The sequence below is a fragment of the Poecilia reticulata genome, chromosome 10 (genome assembly GCF_904066995.2).
Source record: "Poecilia reticulata chromosome 10, P_reticulata-male-v2, whole genome shotgun sequence".
Lineage (NCBI taxonomy): Eukaryota > Metazoa > Chordata > Actinopteri > Cyprinodontiformes > Poeciliidae > Poecilia > Poecilia reticulata.
Window position 1 is genome coordinate 27,582,881 of NC_088839.1, and position 18,893 is coordinate 27,601,773.

Consider the following 18,893-nt stretch of genomic DNA (forward strand, 5'->3'; position numbering starts at 1 on the left):
AAAAAAAAAAAAAGACAAATGGATGAGAAAATAAAGAACTCAGCCACCCACACATGTGGCTTCATTTTGCTGGACAATGTGTCAAGTTGATGGAGATGAAACTCCTGTATTCATTCAACAGTTTCAGGCACCAGTAAGCATTTCTTTGTATCAGACGTCGAACTGCAGTCAGTTATACTGGTAATACTATGCTTATTTCAAGTGGGAGGTAAAAAGCAGTAAAAAGAAGACGTTGTTCTCATGGAAACAAAATGATAAAAAAAAAAGGATTGTTGTTCAGCGTGATTTTCCAGCTGCATTCAGCCGATCCCCATCAGAGCAGAAGCTCTAATGTATTATGTCTGTGTGGAAGGTATTCATCTGTTTATCTTCATGTTTGTGTTTTTCTCAATGCCGGCCTTCGTTTCTCTTCTTCTGGACTAATATTTGATTGGCTGAGCATCTCAAGGAGCCCGCCGCTTGTCCTTCAGAGCTGGTTTGTTTGCAGCATTGCATGCAAGTGTGCGTTTGCTTCCGGGAATCGGTTCGGCAGGAGAGGTGGCGAGTCAATGGGAATTAAAGTCGGCAGCCTAACAGCCACATGTCTTTTCCACTTGCGCTCACGAGTGCATGCCGAGAACTACCTGTTCTCATTCCTGTCCCGCTTTCAGGCAGCAGAACACACTTCCCTGTAATGGGCCTCTAATAGATCAACGATTGCTATTGATTACCATCAAGTCAGGACTGCTGATTCCTTAACACTGCTGTCACTTTGCTTCTCTACTGTCTGATGTTTAAAAGCTCATTTTCTACGTGCGCTAAAGTCAACAGGGGTGTAAGTGTGTTTTCTCATTAAAGCTGCTACTGCTAAGAAATTAGGCATGGTCCGTTAATTAGAAAACTCCTAATTGTTTATGCACTTAATAGATTAGCAGATATTTAAAAGTAATCAGATAAAAGTTTGTCTGATGAAGATGAAATGTTTTCTTGTAATCTCTGAAAAGAAGAAAACGAGCAGAAATCCAAACCGTTTTGGACTTTACATAACGTGAACTTAGCCTGGTGGTTCTGGTGTGCGATTTGAAAATGGCTTTCCGTTGACGGTAAATGTCACAGGTTTGACTGATGTTCCAGGTCTTTTTCTCTCCTCCCAGATCTACTATGATTTTACTTAAGCTCTGCTTTAACTGGCAGAGCTGTAAAACAAACCTAGCTGTCACTCGTCGCTACAGCAACAAAGCCCTTTCTTTCCCTGCCATTTGTTTCAGTTTGAGCTCAAACAGGCAGATAAGAGGTAAAAGAGAGGACTGCCCTGAGCAAACACTGCCCCGTCTCTCTCTGCTGAGCTCTGATTTGACTTGCATTTTCCCTGAAAAGGTCAGTTTCGTTTCAATGCTCTGAGATTTCTTTTGAAGTGAGGACTCTTTTCTAATTTGCCACAGATAGGCTGAGAAACGGAGGAGCTTGCTGTTGCTGCTGATGCTGTTTTAATCAAAGAGCCTCTGAGTGGCAGCGGTGGGATTGAAACATGGCTTTACCTTATTCTGTGTCTCTCTACACAAGGTCTGACAAAATTACCCGAAGGCGCAGTTCTTGAATTGTCACATGAGGCTAGGTGTAACTCTCAAAGACAGAAACATTAGGTTGCATTAGGGTATTTTGGACATTTAGTGGCAGATAGAAGATTGCGAGAACAACTCCACAGGACCAAGCTTTGATGTTAACGTTTGAAGTTGGGGTTGATAACGTATACCTATACGTTTTTTTATTCTCTTGTGTGAATCCTTTAATCAGGCTTTGCCTCCTGTGGAGATGGGAGCGCCGTGTCACTATTAAATTATATATATAAAAAAAAAGCTATATGTTGACTTTGTGATATCTGCCAGTGAGTCTTTCACATCACTGTGGAAAACTTTTGATCCCCTCGTCTTTGCAGAAAGGTTTTCATTTTGTCTAATTTTGGAGTGTAGACCACTTTTTGGAGCTGATAATCTGTGAAAGTAATGTCTCTCTGACCTTGTATCTCATTTGTTCTTGAATTTCTTTAAAGGTGGTTATAAGAAAATACTAATGTGCTAAATATTAATGTGACAACATAAGGTGAAATTTGTAAAGCTAAATCAAAGATTAAATGAAACGTAGATTTGTTGCAAATATTACATCAAGCACAACTGCAGAAGGTAGCTGCAGTTTTTAGAAATGTCTCTTGACCCAAAGTTCGACTGATAAGGTCAAGAAACGCCCAAAGGAATGAATCTAAGTTGCAACAGCATCATAGATTCTGTAGCAGAGACTCATTTTTGGGTTTTACGTTTCACTCTGCTAGTGTCCATATAGACAGTATAGCTGAGAGCAATTTGCACCAGAAAACCTCTCGTCATCCATGGGGCCTCAAGCAACAGATTGCACCAATTTCACCATTACCTTTTTTTTTTTTTGACAAACAACCCATTTCTATGGGAGGAAGGTTCATATGCAGCAGCAACACAAAGTGTATCCCCATCATGACTCTTCTTCAAGGAGATCTAGCATAATCTAAAACAAATTGTTTCCCATAATACAACTAAGCGCAAAACAGCCATTCGTCTTCATGAGCTGAGAAACCAGCTCAGCGTTCTGTGCCGGTTCTGGTCGTTTTTTTCTGTTCCCTTCGTCTGAGTCACTTTGCCACGGGCTTGAGGTGAGCAGCTTGCGTGTGTTGCTAAGCTGTTGATGGGAACAGGAGAGGACACATGAGGATGTGGCGTGAGCCTCCTCTTCCTCTGTTCTTCTTCTTGTGCTTCATCTGGAGCAGTGTGGCACTAAGGTGACATTCCAACTGGAAAGGAAGCTGCTTGTTGGACTGTAGTGGTGTCTTTTATTTATTTATTTTACCCTTTCAAGAATGTGATGGGTGCATTCACCTTTGCAGGTTGTGGAGCATGTTCCCCTCTGCGTTTTGCCCTTTTGCTTTCTCCATCCTAACTTTCTGACTTGCCTTCTCTCTTCTGATAGAAGCTGGATTGCTTGAATCTAAAATGATGTTTAAATTTTACAAAATCTAAAGATCTTTTTGAAAAGATTTCTAATCTGTGAGTGGGCCTGAAAAGTAGTTGAATATCCATAGTTTTGTCCTGGGGAAGAGATTTATTTTTGATACGTTCTCTAATGAAGATTCCCTGAAAAGAAACATCATTTTCTTAGTACCTCCCATTTATATCCAATTTACAATACTTCCATGTTCAGTTGATATATAATGCTAGCAAGTTTAAAAACCATGAGCTTTGGGTTGTAAACATGTTCAATAAAAATCCAAAGAAAGAACACGAAGGTAATGGAAACAACTGCTTAGTTGATAGCTAATCCAGAAAAGTGCCACGACTAAACACAGGAGTACTTTCAGTGGAGAAAAGAGAAAAAAAAAAGCTTTCAAAAGGGGAGAACAAATTTAATGGCAATCATAAACGGTGTAGGTATTTATCCAGAATAGGGTAAAAGCTAAACACAGAAACACTAAAGGAAAGAGAACATTCAGTTAAAAGAATCGAAATTCCAGCAGTAGCCCATCAATGTCTCTGTCTGCAAAAGAAGCATGGCTAAATACAGAAGCACTGTGCAAAGAATACTTTCTATAAAAAAAAAAACATACCGACTAAAGCAAAACATAACTTCATCAGTGGTTCATTCTAGAAAAGAAATGAACACATCAACGCCTGATGCTAAAATGATGTGTTTAGCATCGTGATTAGCATCATGATTAGCATTGTGTTTGGCACGATGCTAAACACAGAAGCATCAGGCCAGGATTACCTTCTATGGAAAGAAAAACCAAGAAAACACAAACGTATGTTCAACAATAATTGCAGATGATGCATAAATGGAAAGTGATGAGTCAAATGAACATAGTGATTTATGATGCGTCTATTATAATTTCAACGTTCCACAGTTAGTAATCTGTTTATATCATATTCATGTTTCTGTATTGTGATGGCAGTCGCTCACACTTGTTCCAGGAAGGTGCCAGAAGGAAACTTTTGAGGTGACACCAACTCGTTCAGTTGTTGGCAGAATAATTGAGCGCAGCACGATTTTGCAAAGCACCTTATTGTCTTGCTGACACAAAAATCTGTCTGCATAGTTTTCAAAAGACAGCAGCAATAAGCGCTAAAGGTCACATCTGAAATATTTATCAAATCACATCGCATCTGAATGTTTCAAACTAGACCTGTCTCTAAATGACGGCCTCTGTCCCTAAACAACCCAACCTACTGGCTCAATTATCATGTCACATGACACAGTCAGCCAGAGGATCTCTGTCATTACCAAGGATTTCCTGCAAGGTAGGGAAGGTCAGACTCACCCTCCAACTCTAATTTTACCTCTCGTCCTGCTCCTCCTGTCCTTTCCTCTCCATCCACAGCTTTTTCTGCTCATATTTTGCCCTCGGGTTTCTTCCCTGTTTATAATAGTCAGCTTAAACTTTTCGTACACTTTGTAAAGTATAAAAACTGCTCAGTATACAGAAGTCTTAATGTATTGTAACCTGCTTTTCAGTTATTAATACGTTTAGCTGCAACAATGGGCTCATTTTCAACCTAGCGATGTTTAAATATTTATTATACCTAAGATTACCAGCATAAAGACTTCTTAAAAGCCTGATAGTTAACTTATTTATTTTGTATATCAATCCTGTTGGTGTTTTGTTTTGCACATCATTATACAGATCTGCATCATTTATGTCGTCTTCAAAATACGTACATCAAAAATCCTTTGTAGTCATATGCCACCTTCAAGCAAAAACTTTGGCTTTATGTCAGGAACACATTGTTTTGCTTTTAGCTTTTGTGTTTTAAATATACAAGGTCGGTGTGAATAGCAGATGTGCACAATAGGATGAAGTTTATGTTTGTAATGTCATAGGGGAAAAGTGTTTCAAGGACTTGCATCAAGAACTTTACCAGCATACACATCATGTTTCTATGCCACAATTCTTCTTAAAATCCTGCAAGAGTCCATTTTTCTCACATTGCAGGACACAGAGAGAATGGTAGTTTGGAAAAGTGCTGGCTCTGGTAATTAAAGCTTCTCGTACCCTTTCTGAGCCCCTCAGAAACCCATAGTGGCACCAAGGACTCTTAAAGCAGATGGGTCAGTGTGATGTGGAGCCAGGAAAAGGACAACAGTCCCTCTCTGATCCTTTTTGCTCGTTTGTTCTCTGCCTCGTTTGTTGAGGAGATAAAGTTGAGAGTCTGCTGGGAGAGTCTTTGCCTGCAGAGCTGAGCTCTTTTTGTCTTTATTGTCTTTGTAGTATTCTCTGAGGTCCTTACAGCCTAATATGTTTGTTGTTCAAAGAAGAATCAGTTCAGCTTTTTGTTGGACATTGTTAAAGAACAGCAAAGGCTTTCTGACGAAGTGTCCACTTTGTTTGCTTAGTCTTCCGTTAACTGAGCACACTGCAGGCGTAAAAGATTTTCCTGCTGACATAGAGGGGTGCTCGTGGTAAAAAAACAAAACAAAACTGCGTTTTGATGTACAAAGTAATTACATAATCAAAATACTGTAATCGGACAGAGGGATATTTTACTGTGGGGTTTAAAGTTAGTGAGCTGAAAAAGAGTTCTCTGGTAGAAAATTCAACAAAAAGAGTACATTTACATACAATTATTTAAATATATAATATCTACTTATTTGAAAATAAATTTGGCACAATATTCCAGAATACTTCAAAGTGGATACTGTCTGTCAGGGTTCAAAGATTTATTTTCTAATTCTTGGAACCTCCTAACTTTTTTTCTGGATTTTTTTTTCTCCTCCAAATGTCATTGAAAGTTTCAAGCAGCAGTAATCGTATAATCATAACCGTCATAGTGGTTATGTCCATATACGGTCCTTGCTCCAAAAAACATATTTTCCCTCAATATCTTGGAAATTCTCAGTCAACATTAGTTTTTTTTTCACTCACATTGCAAAATCAGAAATGTGTGTGGAAAACAAAGATGTTTTTAAATACATTTACTCAGATTATAAAGTCAAATACTTGTAGCAAAAAGTGGCAGTTGTCTACAATGATTAGGTATTGTACTTAGGAGATATGCATCTGCATATTTTCCAAAGTGTCAGTGGTAAATTTGAGGTGTTTTTCCTGTATCAGAGCATCTCCTGGGTCCAGACTCGGCATGAATGCCTCGAACGAGGCCAAGAATTGTCTGATTGCAAGATTTAGTCTAAAATTCCTGAAATATAGTCACAAGAAGTCAGAATCCAGTAATTAAATCGTTTTGAGTTGAAAACTTCTTTCGATGGTCCAAGTGGAGATTCTTTGTCTCCAAGCAACGCAAAGAGTATTTTTTGTGTTTTCTTCTCTTTTTCATTAGTTTTCTGTGTTATTTTTCTTTCTATTCTCAAAAATGCCTCCTCCAAGCCGACTCCCTGAGCTTCTTACTGCTGTTTGAAGGACTCCAGCACATCTTTTGTTTGGCTCTTTTATTTGCCATCTTGCATTGCAGGTGTCACACAATGAAATGTTCTGTTTCCAGCAGATGACATGGCAGCCTACAAAGGTCCTTTGATGACATTTTCATGTTGTACAATGAAGCTCACAAAAAAACGCAGGTCATGGCGCTGCGGTACCAGTGTGCGCTTTTTGTGTATCAAAACTGCCTTTTGTTAAAATACCGAGAATGATTTAACAAAAGCAGGTAGAATTTTTTAGTTTTTGTTTGTTTACATCTTGTGGTGACAACCAGTTGAAGTAGACCTTTGCATGGCATGTGACTCGTGTATAAATGAATTGTTTGACTGAAATCCAAACGTATTAATTCACTTACAGGAAGAAAACTTTTTAATTTCTTAAATGTCTTGTTCATTTGTCATCTCTGCGATCAGGAACCTTTTTGTTCTCATGATTCGATGTGACCTTTTTCAATCTTACTCGGGGAAACACAACCACTTCCGCTGTTGCCCGGCATTTTATTTTTCTCAAGCTGTACGTCATTCTTCTCAAAAACATGGTTTGCAGGGCAGATTGGATGAATTGACTTGTGAAATAACCCTCCAAACAAGCAGCAGACGTCTTTATTTATCATTCTGCTCCGTCCTGAAATACAATTTATTGCAATCATTTTCCACAGTTGTCATGTTGAAGCAGAAGGTAAGAATTTGTCCTGCATTTGTTTGTAATTCTTACCTGAGGGCAGTGCAGTGGCTTCTTCATGCGGAGGAAACGTGCATCATTTTCTCAGTTTTAGATTTAAATTCAAATGGGTCCTCAAGGCTGACGGGCTCTTTATTTAAAATCTTACTGTAGACGTTTGTCCTTGCTTTTCCTCCACATGATTGTGCATTTTAATATCATAAATTTTTTTCCAGACTGTAAACTATTAAAGAATAACTGAGCATCATTTCAGAAAATCTTCCCTCATCCTAACATTTTAAAAGTGCAAAACGCCCAGAGCTCATTACATACAGGAAATCCTGAACCATGACCGTGCATTTATTTCTTTATAGAAAGAAGTTTCCAGTAGTCAGATTTACATGCTGCTGAGCTTTGATTAGGTACAGCTGTTTTCCTGAGCAGTTTGTTGGTTCTCTTGTTGCAGAGAGTTACATGTATATCAGTTTTACTCCAACAAATGAATTCAGAAATGTCACAAACACAACACCTAAAATCCATGGTTTTTATTTTGCATCTAGTTGCCTTAAAGTTATTTTGTACCTCTACGAGGAATTACTGGTTAAATAAACTTTAAATAAAAATAAAATGTATCCCCATCACAGCAGGAACAGATTATAGCCCCTCCAGCAAACTGCCGCCTCCTGATTAAACGAATCTTCACTCGCGCTCAGAGGGAACCGCTCCTGTTACCTTGTATTCCTGTAATTTCAAACAACCACCAGCCACGATAAAATAAATTGGCAGCTTCAAATTGATAACTGGGACAGAGCATCCTGTTTCCACTAAATTATAGCTTACCTGTTAGAAACTTTTTTTTTTAATCCTACAATACAGCCAACTGTATTTTTGTCACCCTGATCAGAACTGAGATATTGTTTGTCAGTCCTTTATTAGAATCTCCCCATGATCAGAGAGATCCTCTTGCAGTGCATTGTGGGAATAGCAGCCCTTTCACATGCTTCCTGTAATCAGTCTTTCATGACTGGAAGTCCAAAACAGTTGGATGTATTTTTGGTCAATTCCAATAAAACAATTTAAATTACTTGTTTTTTTCTTTTTCTGTCAACACATTTGCCAGGTGTTGACAAATGTTTCAAGAAGACATTTTCTATAAAACTTGTCATGAGAATGGTTTTCTAAAAAAAATAAAAAATAAAAAATCAAATATCGGTGCAACTGAAGAAAGTTCCCCTAAAGCAAAACTGTGAAGTGTTTAATCCGGAGCGTCTCTGGAAAAGTTTTGCTACCTTTGTCAGCTGATCTTAGTGCAAAAGAAACATTGACTGCTGACTCAACACAGTGATGAAGGAGGTGGGATGAGGGAGGTGAGCCAGAGGTTACATTGTTAGTGAAACTGAGGAATGGAGATGGGGTGAAAGCAGACTATTCATTCAGAGGGGGTGAATTTGATGCCAAGTAAATGATCATTAAAGATCACACTCTTTTAGCTGAACCATGTACTCTGCTTGAGTTAAATGCTGCAGAGAAATAATGCATCAACATATTTATTTTAGTCTCACCAATGCTTCCTAGTTCACACATTATTTATTTTAAAAGTTAATTATAACTGTATTTAACTAAATTTTGAGTGGAATATCTCTGGATCCAGCTCAGAGTTCATTACTGTTAATGGCATGTGGGAACAAAACATGAACTCATGCTGTCTAATTACTATGGCATAATTCAGAACACCACAACACTAACAGTACAACAGTAACGCATTGTTTGGTAGCCAGCAGCAAGGACTTCAGCATGGCATTGAAGGATTAATATTAGATGGGGAGGAAAATGCAAAAGTTCACAATGTATGTTTGCTTCTGGCAAAGTCATTCTGATGTTGCCATAAAAAAGGAAGCATTTTCTACCAAACTGGTTCCAGTGATTACCGTATTTTCCGCACTATAAGGCGCACCTAAAAACCTTCAATTTCCTCAAAAGCCGACAGTCCGCCTTATAATCCGGTGCGCCTTAAATATGGACCAATACAATATTGAGCCACAACAGGTCTAGCAACTACGGTAAGCAGCCGCCGACTTCATTTTCCCCCGTAGAAGAAGAAGCGCGCAGTGCATTCTGGGATAGTTGTCAGAACGCTGGTTTGTTAATAAAGTTTGACTGACCTATCTACCTACCGACCATCTAGAATCAGGTCGTCTGCAGGTCATTTAGCACCACGTTCTCCACGAACATGCTGTACACGAACGGAGAAGGGTGACCATCGTCCGGCCACGCCCCGGCCCAGTCGCACAAGGCTCTCCTCGCCGAACTGAGTTGGACTGTTTTGTTGACATTCCCTTTAGTGCAGCTCCATCTAGTGGATCCATAACGTAACTCCAGCCTCTATTGTAGCGTCCATTCTATGCGCCTTATAATGCGGTGCGCCTTATATATGAAAAAAGTTTTAAAATAGGCCATTCATTGAGGGTGCACCTTATAGTGCAGAAAATATGGTAACTCTAAATCTTGCCTTCATTAAGGCTTTGCTTCCAATAATATGGTTTCAGTTGATTTATATAAATTTGTGTCACAGATATAACAAAAAGGCAATGTATTTAGAGTAAAAGTTAACAATCTGCATTTTCAGGGTTTTTTATTTATTTTCAGGGTTTTTATATGGTAGTGAGTATTTTGGACTCACTACCATGTTTATGGTTGCTTGGTTTGGACATACTTCACTGTGCAACAGTTTATTAATCCGAATATAGTCAACCTCTTCAGGTTTTTTTAGTATCTGTCATTTTTTATATGACCACGATCAACTCAGTTTCTAACAGAGTTAAATCCAGCTAAGCATCCTTTACATCAACCAGAAAGTCTTCTGTAAAAATGTTAATGCAATTACTCAGAAGGTTCTCAAGTCCCAAATTAGCTTTTGCCCCGTCATTAAGCACCATTACCTCTAAATTGCACCAAAGTTTGTCAATAAAGGCTGAGGAAATGTCCTAATTTGCATAACAAAAATGCTCTCTGTCAAACCACATACTTTCTGCTCAAGTCAGTTTTTCTCTGAGACTCGGAGGTTCAGCATTGTTTCAGTGAATCTCTATTCAGAAAGGGCTTCTTTCACTCAGAGTGTCATTCTTAACAATAATGTTTGTCATTATTATTATACTCTTACGGACTCTTCTCCAGAAACAGTAGCACTCAGTATGAATAGACTCATTTGGCTGCAATTGAACTTTAATTTTTACCATCTTTTTACTTTTCTTTAAGGAAGCGTCTCAAAAGTAAGGACTGAATGAGAATCCATCCTCCTAAATAAGGCCGTCTTAAATAAGACTGACTTTCTTCAGAAGTCACTTAGTATCATCCTTTTTTAATTAACATTAGTGAACAACAGCAGAAACACACCAGACAGATCAGGGACAAGAGTGTAGAGCAGGTGAAAGAGCGTTTTGGTCATGAAATAATATTTTTTGGATTTAGTTTAAATTTAGAGCATAACTTTTTGCGCAAAGTACTTTAAAGGACAATAGGCTTGGTTTCTGAGAACTTCTAATGCTGTCTACTGGTCATATTTTGAAAAGCTCAGTGAAGTTTTCAGTGACATTTATGCTGCCAACGGGTCTATGTGGAGCACACCCTCTCTGAGCTCATTAATATTAGTTTATGCAGGTACCAACTGCTCAGTTAAAGATGTGAGCCTTTCAGGCAAACTGAGCGAAGGTCCATGTTTTAATGACTGTCAGTCCACTATGCAGCAGATCAGCCAATGTTGGGTGAGCGAGATGAAAGTCTGCTCAGGCCTGAAAGAGCTAGAGGCAGCTCCGCTTGTTTCTGGGTGGTGGCTGCTGGTGGCGAGGTGAAGAAATTAGACTGCCTCCAGCATATTTTGGTTGTCTGTGGAGAAAAGAAAGCTAAGAGCCTCCCTACCAATCTCTAATCCAGCCTTAGAGCATCCCTACTGCCGGCCGTGGCTTCGTGGCTTTGGAAGTAATTGACTCTGTTTGCCTGTAGAGCTGTCTCTTTCTCTCTCTCTCAGTGGATTTAAAAACCTGTGGGCCTGGTTCAGAAACCGCCTGCTGACAGTTTAAAAGCTGCCAGCTCCTCTCCCTCCAAGTCTCTCCTTTATTTCCTTCTTCTGGCTGCTTAATTGAACTGGCCTGGCCAATCGGTCTGTTGATGCTGACGGGTGGGAAGAGGAGGAAAAAAAAAAAATCCTTGACTTCAGAATTTAATCTTCTTTAATAGCGCAGCATCCAAAATGTGGAGTTGTGAAAAATATCATTGAAACACTTTCTCAGTGCAAAGGTTGTGGATTTTAACGGTTTCAAGGGAATGCACAAGGAGATTTCTTGTGTTGCTGCCTGGAAACAAAACGAAAATCAACTAAAGGGAGGAAGGAAACAAAACTTGTCTGGAATTCTCCACAGAAGAATGGAAAGAGGAACCACTGAATGCTTTTTAAAATCTATTTATCTAAGATTTTGTCACAGGCTGCAAAATGCTGGATCTGTGTCTTAAGTTTGAGAAGAATTGATTGAAATACTTGGAATTGAGTGGCAAAGGGATTCTTGGGTGCAGTGATTGTCTTCATGAACTCAGATTACGTATTTCACGTGTAACCTTTTTCTAGGGAAAGGCCACTTCCACCGTCTGACACAAACCTCACATGGACGCATGGATTCAGGATCCCTGGCCATGAGAGACCTTGTTCCATGTGTGGCTGAGAATTTACCCACTGTCCTTAAGCCACCTACCTCTCCTGTTTCCCTCCTTTTTAAAAAGTTTTTGTCATTCATGCTCCCTCTTGTCATCCCGAATCTGCAGTGAGCAGATCGGAACATTAAGCGTTTTCTTCTTTGTTTCTCTAGTTCCTGAGCTCGTGCGGAAATATTAACGTGCTTGCGGTATTTCGACTTCAGCACTTTGAAGCAGTCTGATGATCTGTTTGCTGCCTCTCTCAGGGGACAGCAGCAAGCCTTTTAGAAGCAGCCTGTGGTTTATTTGCTGTGAAAGGCTCAGCATATTCTTTGAGTAAGCTGGTCCTCCCCTTCGTCCTCCTCCAGAGTCGGGTCTGCCTTCTTTGATGCCCTGGAAAGCTTTAAATCTAGGCTAAAGAACGGCGTTGGACTGCGTACCCTGAGCAGTGGCAGATTTGCTCTACATGAACATTTGACACTGGGGAGTTGTGCCGTGCTTGTTACATGAAAGCTCGACCTTGCTTTTTGCCTTTCAGTATAACTTGACAGACCTTAACATGCAGTGGTGAGCGATTGATTATAGTTCAAAGAGGCTTTTATGTGCCTGGTGTACGAACAGAACAAGAACACCTGCTCTGTTCCGTCCTCCCTGCTCACCACAGAGGAGATGCTGACGGACTCCGTGGAACAGTAAGACTTCTCTTTTCCACATGTGAATCGTTTACTCATGTGCAGAGAGGAGCAAACACACACACACACACACACACACACACACACTTCTGCTGTGACGAATGCATCTCCGCGTCAGAGGAGGTGTTTGTGCTTTTGTCTCTGTAGCAACCACACAAGGTGACTCTGATCCCTGATGGTTTTAGCAGCATGGTCTCCGCTCCGTCCGACACGTGAAAAACAATCCCAACAATCAGAGTTTCATGCTCACCCAGTGGGAGTCCCTCCTCCATTCTAAATTTGTCATTTTCTCCTCTTTCTGCCTTTCATCGTCATCTGTTTGACCTAATCCATCTACCTTTTTTCATCAGAGAGCATGCCACCTCATTTCTCTTCTGCCCCTTTATGTTGTATTCCTGACTCCCAAGCCCTTTTCTTTGTGGCGGAAACCTAAAAATTAGTCACTTGTACATTGAATTCAATCAATCATCTGGATCGTCAACTACACATGATCATTCTCAGTCAAATGGGGAAGTAATATTGCATTCTTTGAACACCAAATATCAAAAAAGCTGGAGAGAAATTGCAGGATCTGCTTTGCAAGGCTGAGTTTGTATATATGTGCATTACTGAAATACTTAAAATCAAAAAGCATTCCACCAATAATGATACTGTTTAGTCTAAGAGGCAGTTGTAAGTTCTGACGTCAAACCTGACGGACAAAGAAAAGAAGACAAATGTATCTTCTAGAAACTACCCTAACCTAACGAAAAGGTGCCCACAACTAACACGACATTCTGGGTTAGATGATTTATATAATAAGTTATAAATGTTGTAAATAGGCAAATACAACTATTTTAGCTTTCATTCAGTCAGCCACTCACTGAAGGCAGGAAATGTGGAAAACAAGTCCAGGAGGAAAGACGATTTTCTCCAAAGCAACACTTTCCAGGTCATTCTAAGGGAGGTTGTTTAGGCGTCCTGATCAGATGCCTGAACAACCTCAACTCACTCAGAACTGACTTCTTTTTCGTTTTGGTTTGATTCAGGACCAAAGTTGCAACATTTCAGCTGGTACAGTTTATTTTAAACTACTCTGTGTCAAACAAACCAAACCCTTTGAGTAACCTGTTTACCCCATCGCCTGTGATGGCACTGCACCAAGAACCACTGAAGGAAATGACACAAAACCCTCTGAAAAATACACTTTTTCAGAAAATATAAACAAAAATGGAGTGGCATCAGATTTCAGCGGTTGTAGGATTTTTCTTTTGTCGTTGGTAAAAGGCTACGACCCATTTCTCCTATAACTATAAACTTGAGCGTTTGTCTTGGTTGTATTTACCCAGAATGTCCTGAGCTGTAATTTGCTTCCTGCTTTTTAAGTGGTCTCTGGTCGTCTTGGCATTCACTGTGTATTCGGACGGCATCACTTCAATTGAATTGAGACCTAGGTTTTTACCCGGAGCAATGCTCGTTTCTTTGGACCACCTTAGAGTTCAATTTCACATTCACACCCTCTCTAACAAATCACTTTCTAGAAAAATGAACTAGAGTTTGTTTTATAATGGATTAAACGCAGTTTGCACTCTAAAAATTACAGAGCAATAGCTCTACAGGACTGGAGTTGCAGACTTTGATTGTTTCAGCATTTCAGGTCCTAACTGGGAGGTCAGACTAAAAGCAAATGATGGTAGACTTCAGTGATTAACGAACCTTAAGTTGTCCGTATTACGGGACAAGGAGCGTCCTCCTGAAACATGACCTAGGACCAAGATTCAGCACCAAGCTCCTGGAAGTCCAACCTTGGCTCCTGTGAGTTTACCATAAAAAAGTAACTAGCTTCATCAATCCCTCAATCTATGATGCCAAACATCTCCTGTCTGGCATTGCATCCAAACAGGAGATGTGTTTGGATGCAATGCCGTCCGAGTGGCAGACTGATAGCAAGACATGCTAATTCTGAAGCTTGAACTTCTGCCTTAATGCATCAAGCCATTAGCAGAACTGCTATGTGCAGGGAAAATGTAAATACAAATATTTTTAATAAAAAAATTTAATTGGTGTTGAAGAACTTGCTTAGAACTCAACAGTAGTAAATAAGTCTTAGTTGAATGTTAACGTTATTGTCGTCAAAATGACATCAGAGCAGTGATGTGCAGACGTCTGGTTCACGCCTCTCATTTCATTTCAGTTGCCTTTCAGCAAGACTTTCTTCTTTCTTTAAAGTTGTCTTGATCAAGAGTTGTTTTCATGCTTTCTGAAGCTCTTTTCAACTCTTCTCTTTGAACTTTGACAGCTTTTTCACTCATTTTCAGAGCTTTAACTCTGACCTATGACTCATTCAGACACTTAAAAACTCAAGGGGGCATGAATCAGTGCTGAGTCAGCATATAGATAATTAAGCAAAGAACCAGTTTTAAATGGATTCTTTAGGCTGTGTAAAAAGCAGCATAATTTATTTATATGTTTATTAACTGAACCATCCCCTCTTTCACAAACATGATCACAAAGATGAAACCCCTTTTTAAGGTAGATCTTTTTACTTTTAAATCACCAATTAAGCCTGATGTCAATGCAGATGTGAGCTTTCAGAAATGAAAACCGCAGGAGGTGTTGAATGAAACTCATCTGGGTCAATATTAGTATAAGGGCTGATAATGTCAGTCGGATTGACTGTGGAAGCCTGGCATTGCACTTATACAGGAAATACATGAGGGGGGAAAATTACATCTTGAACATACAGAATTTAGGCTTAGGAAGCTACAAGGTTTAACATGCAACTTTTGTTTTTTAACAGCATTTGATCCATTTAAATTCTGATAAATACTAGTATTTATCAGTACTAGTACTGATAAAGTATTTGTCTTAACTGAGTATTTAAGACAAATACTCAGTTTTGTCTTAAATCCTAAACTGAACACATTTTTACCCTCTCTGCTCTCCAGGTGCTCTCGCCATCCTGATCCCGGAGTTGGACCTCGTCATCTCGCTGGTCGGCTCGGTCAGCAGCAGCTTCCTGGCTCTCATCTTCCCGCCCATCCTGGAGATCTTAGCCTTTCACACGGAGGGTCTGTCGCCACTGGCGACCATCAAGAACCTGATCATCAGCGTGGTGGGGCTGGTCGGCTTCCTCTTAGGAACTTATATCGCCGTCATAGAAATCATAGCACGAAATAATGTCAAACACGAAGAGACATTCCACACCTACATGGTTCAGTAGGACAGACTGTTGGGCCTTTCAGGCCAGTTTAAACCGTTTTATTTTATGGTTTTATTTGCTGCTGTTGTACATCTATTTTAATGTAATTATGTCACAAATGTACGAGTGTCACGTTAAATTAATTACAGCCATTAGTTCAGTCCAAAAGTCATTATAAATACCTGAAAGTAGAAGATTTTTAAGAGATTAAGAGCATTAGAGGTAATTTATCGTATCCACAGCCTAAGAATATTCATGTAAATTCTCCAGTCAACGCATCAAACTACCTCAATAGTTGTTTTTGGTTTTAACTCCCAGACTCAGAGCTGATTCTGATTTTTTTTTCACCTCAACCCAAACGTCTTCAAGTTTGCAGCTTTGAGTGGCTTTTAATCTCCATCTGACATCTTGACAGGAAGAAAGCCTTGATAAAAGAAAAATGCACTTTGATTTATGCCTTATTGAAAAAACTGCACTACTTTGGCAGTTTTTGGTGACACATTGAGCAGTTTAAATTAAAAAATTATGTTTTCAGAACAGATTAAGGGTTATAAACCAAACCTCACATTATTTGTGCAGTAATTGTGCTTTTTTATCTTCGCTTATCAAATCCATTGATGTATCTCTGGTCAGATGTTTTTAAGCCAAATTGTGACTGGGGGGATATTTGGAGAATATTTTGCACTCTGTATATATCGATGCAAAATATCCATAAAATGAAGTGACCTGATGCTTACTGACTTAAAAAGATGTAATATTTCCTCCAATGCAATATTACCGTGTTGAAATGTTGGTGAAAGTAAAGAGAATTTCTTACCGCTGCTATAGTTTAAATTTTATTTAGACTGAACAGGTGTTTTGGTTCCTTTTACAGTTCTTTTTTTTTCTATTTGGGATTTGGACCATTGAATGTTCAGCAAAACCATCACATCTTGAGCTTATTCTAGGTTTAAACTCTGAACTATTCAGAAGCTTTTTGGTCCAAGCCACTTTCACAGCTGTAATAAGATTTTCAGATGTGCAGTTTATGCATCTCAAAGAGAGTTATTGTTCAACCAATAACTCTCTCCTGTTATTTATCTGGGTTCACATTGATTATTAGACATTTTCAGCCAAAATCTAAAAATAATAAAATCTCTAGTTATCATTAAATGGAAATCATAAAGTAAGCAGTGATACTTTCTGGGATAACCATGCAGCGTGACTCCTGCTGCGACAGACTTCTGATTCTTGTCACCCTGATATGAACTTGTGCTGCCTCCTTTTTCTCCTCCTCGTTTTCTTACTTTCACCATCTGACTCCATCAATATGCACATGAACAGCTGAATCTTTCTTTTTGTTTATTGATGGTCTCTTGCAATCATTTTGCAGTAACTATGTTGCCTCCATATCACTTCAAAGTTTTTTCAGAAATGTTCCAGTTCTTTACTTTTATGGTGAAAGTAAGCTTTTCGGCCTATTTTTGTGCAAGCATCAGTTGCGATGATTTTCTGCACTGTAAATCTAATACATGCTTGAACCTTGAGCCGGCTGTGCTGTGCACCGTTTGCCCCACTCACATCAGCCTCACTAACTCTCTTTAACTTTGAAATGTTACAGGAGATTCATGAGGGGAAAAAAACTTGTCTTGATGAAAATGTATGAGAAGGCAGTAAAATTATTTTGAAAATCAACCTACAGGTGCAGGTTGTAAAAGAGTTCTCTAAAATCTTGACAAACAAGGATTTGATCAGAAGACAGATGAAAAAGCTCAATGCCCTATAACTGTAGAATAAATCTAGATATTAATCCAAATTGTTTCAGATTTTGGGAAACATGATACTAAATTATGAAGTAGCTCTTCTGTGTCTTGAAAATTTTTTTTGTTCTTTATTTTTCATTATTTTTGTTTTAATGTTTTTACTAAGTCTTATTTTTTTAAATAAATTTTTTATTATTACTTGTACCTAACTTTCACAGGTTGGTTTAACTACAGACAGACTGCATATCAAATAATAAAAGATAATTTATCTGCAATGTCTGGCAGATAAAATGCAACATGTACTGTAAGTCCACTGAACAGCTTCTGTACTGTTGTGCGTCTTCAGTGTTTATGTATCTGTATCAACCAGCAAAAACCTTTCAGCTTTTCATAGAAAATTTTGGGAAATCAATTTAAAAAGTCATATCCACATGCCTTATGTGTGTAAAGCACTATAACTTATGTGTATGTGTGTGAATATATCACTTATCTGTTGCATATGTAAATATTTGCTCATTTGCAAAGGAAATGTTTAAAATAAAATACCCATTTATCTTCTTCCTGGAAGGACTTGTGTGCTAAACGGGGAGCAGCATTGAAAACGGTAATAACTTCCCAAGGACTTTTTTTTTTCTATCTGTAATGTGGAGTATTGTGATAATAATCATTTTAAAATCTCTTCAGCAGAAAATACAAATGTCAGTGAAATAAAAATCTGCATCTTAGCGATGAGCTTGAAAAGGACTGATTTTCACGTCTATCTGCTGTACGGTTTTTAAAGAGATTAATTTTTTTTTCTTTTAGCACTCTGTAAGTTCTTCATCCCTTTCGAGGAATAAACAGCCTTGAACAACATAATATGGCCTCCCTGGTCTGAGTTATGCATTTGAGCAATGCAGCACATTACTTATATTTTTCAGTCATAATTTAAAGACTTCGATGTAGATCATAAGTGGTTGAAATTAGAGAATTTGCTTCTTAAATTATATATTTATATGAACAATTAATACTCATTTTAATGTTCTGCCTGCAACATAATCTAATAAGGCAGGTAAATCTACCTTTAGCTGCATGGTGTTACAACATACAGCTGAACAAAATTAAACTGGATGGGGATCTAATGGGGATTTATTATATTCACACGTTCATTTTTAAGGTCTTTTATCCATGTCTAAAGTTTAAGAAATAAATTTAAAACTGAGTTGAAGGAAAAACAACGAGCAAAACATATTTAATTATGTTTCATACTTTCAAGATTTCGTTTTTTCTCTCTAAAATTACGTATTGGTCTTAAAATCAGCTAATAAACCACTCTGACAGTTAAATGCTTTTAGCTTAATTTAACATATTTATAAATTTAATGTGGCTACAATGGTATGACGAGCTGTTAATTCTCTTATCACAGATCTTTCTCTCTAAACTCAGACCTTTATAACTGTAACTACTTCACATCATCTTTCCTTTTTTCCCAAAGAAGACATCCAGTGTCCAAATCCTTTAACTAT

General features: G+C 38.5%; 1 protein-coding gene across 1 annotated transcript in view; it reads left to right on the forward strand.

The window, feature by feature from the left end:
* slc36a1 (solute carrier family 36 member 1) overlaps positions 1-18,246 on the forward strand; it is a 39,951-nt gene extending 21,705 nt beyond the window's left edge. The window contains exon 12 of the mRNA XM_008420844.3: positions 15,393-18,246. Within this exon, the coding sequence (XP_008419066.1) occupies positions 15,393-15,667 (275 nt within the window). The 3' untranslated portion in view covers positions 15,668-18,246. The remainder of the gene's footprint in view (positions 1-15,392) is intronic.
* The last annotated feature ends 647 nt before the right edge of the window (positions 18,247-18,893 follow it).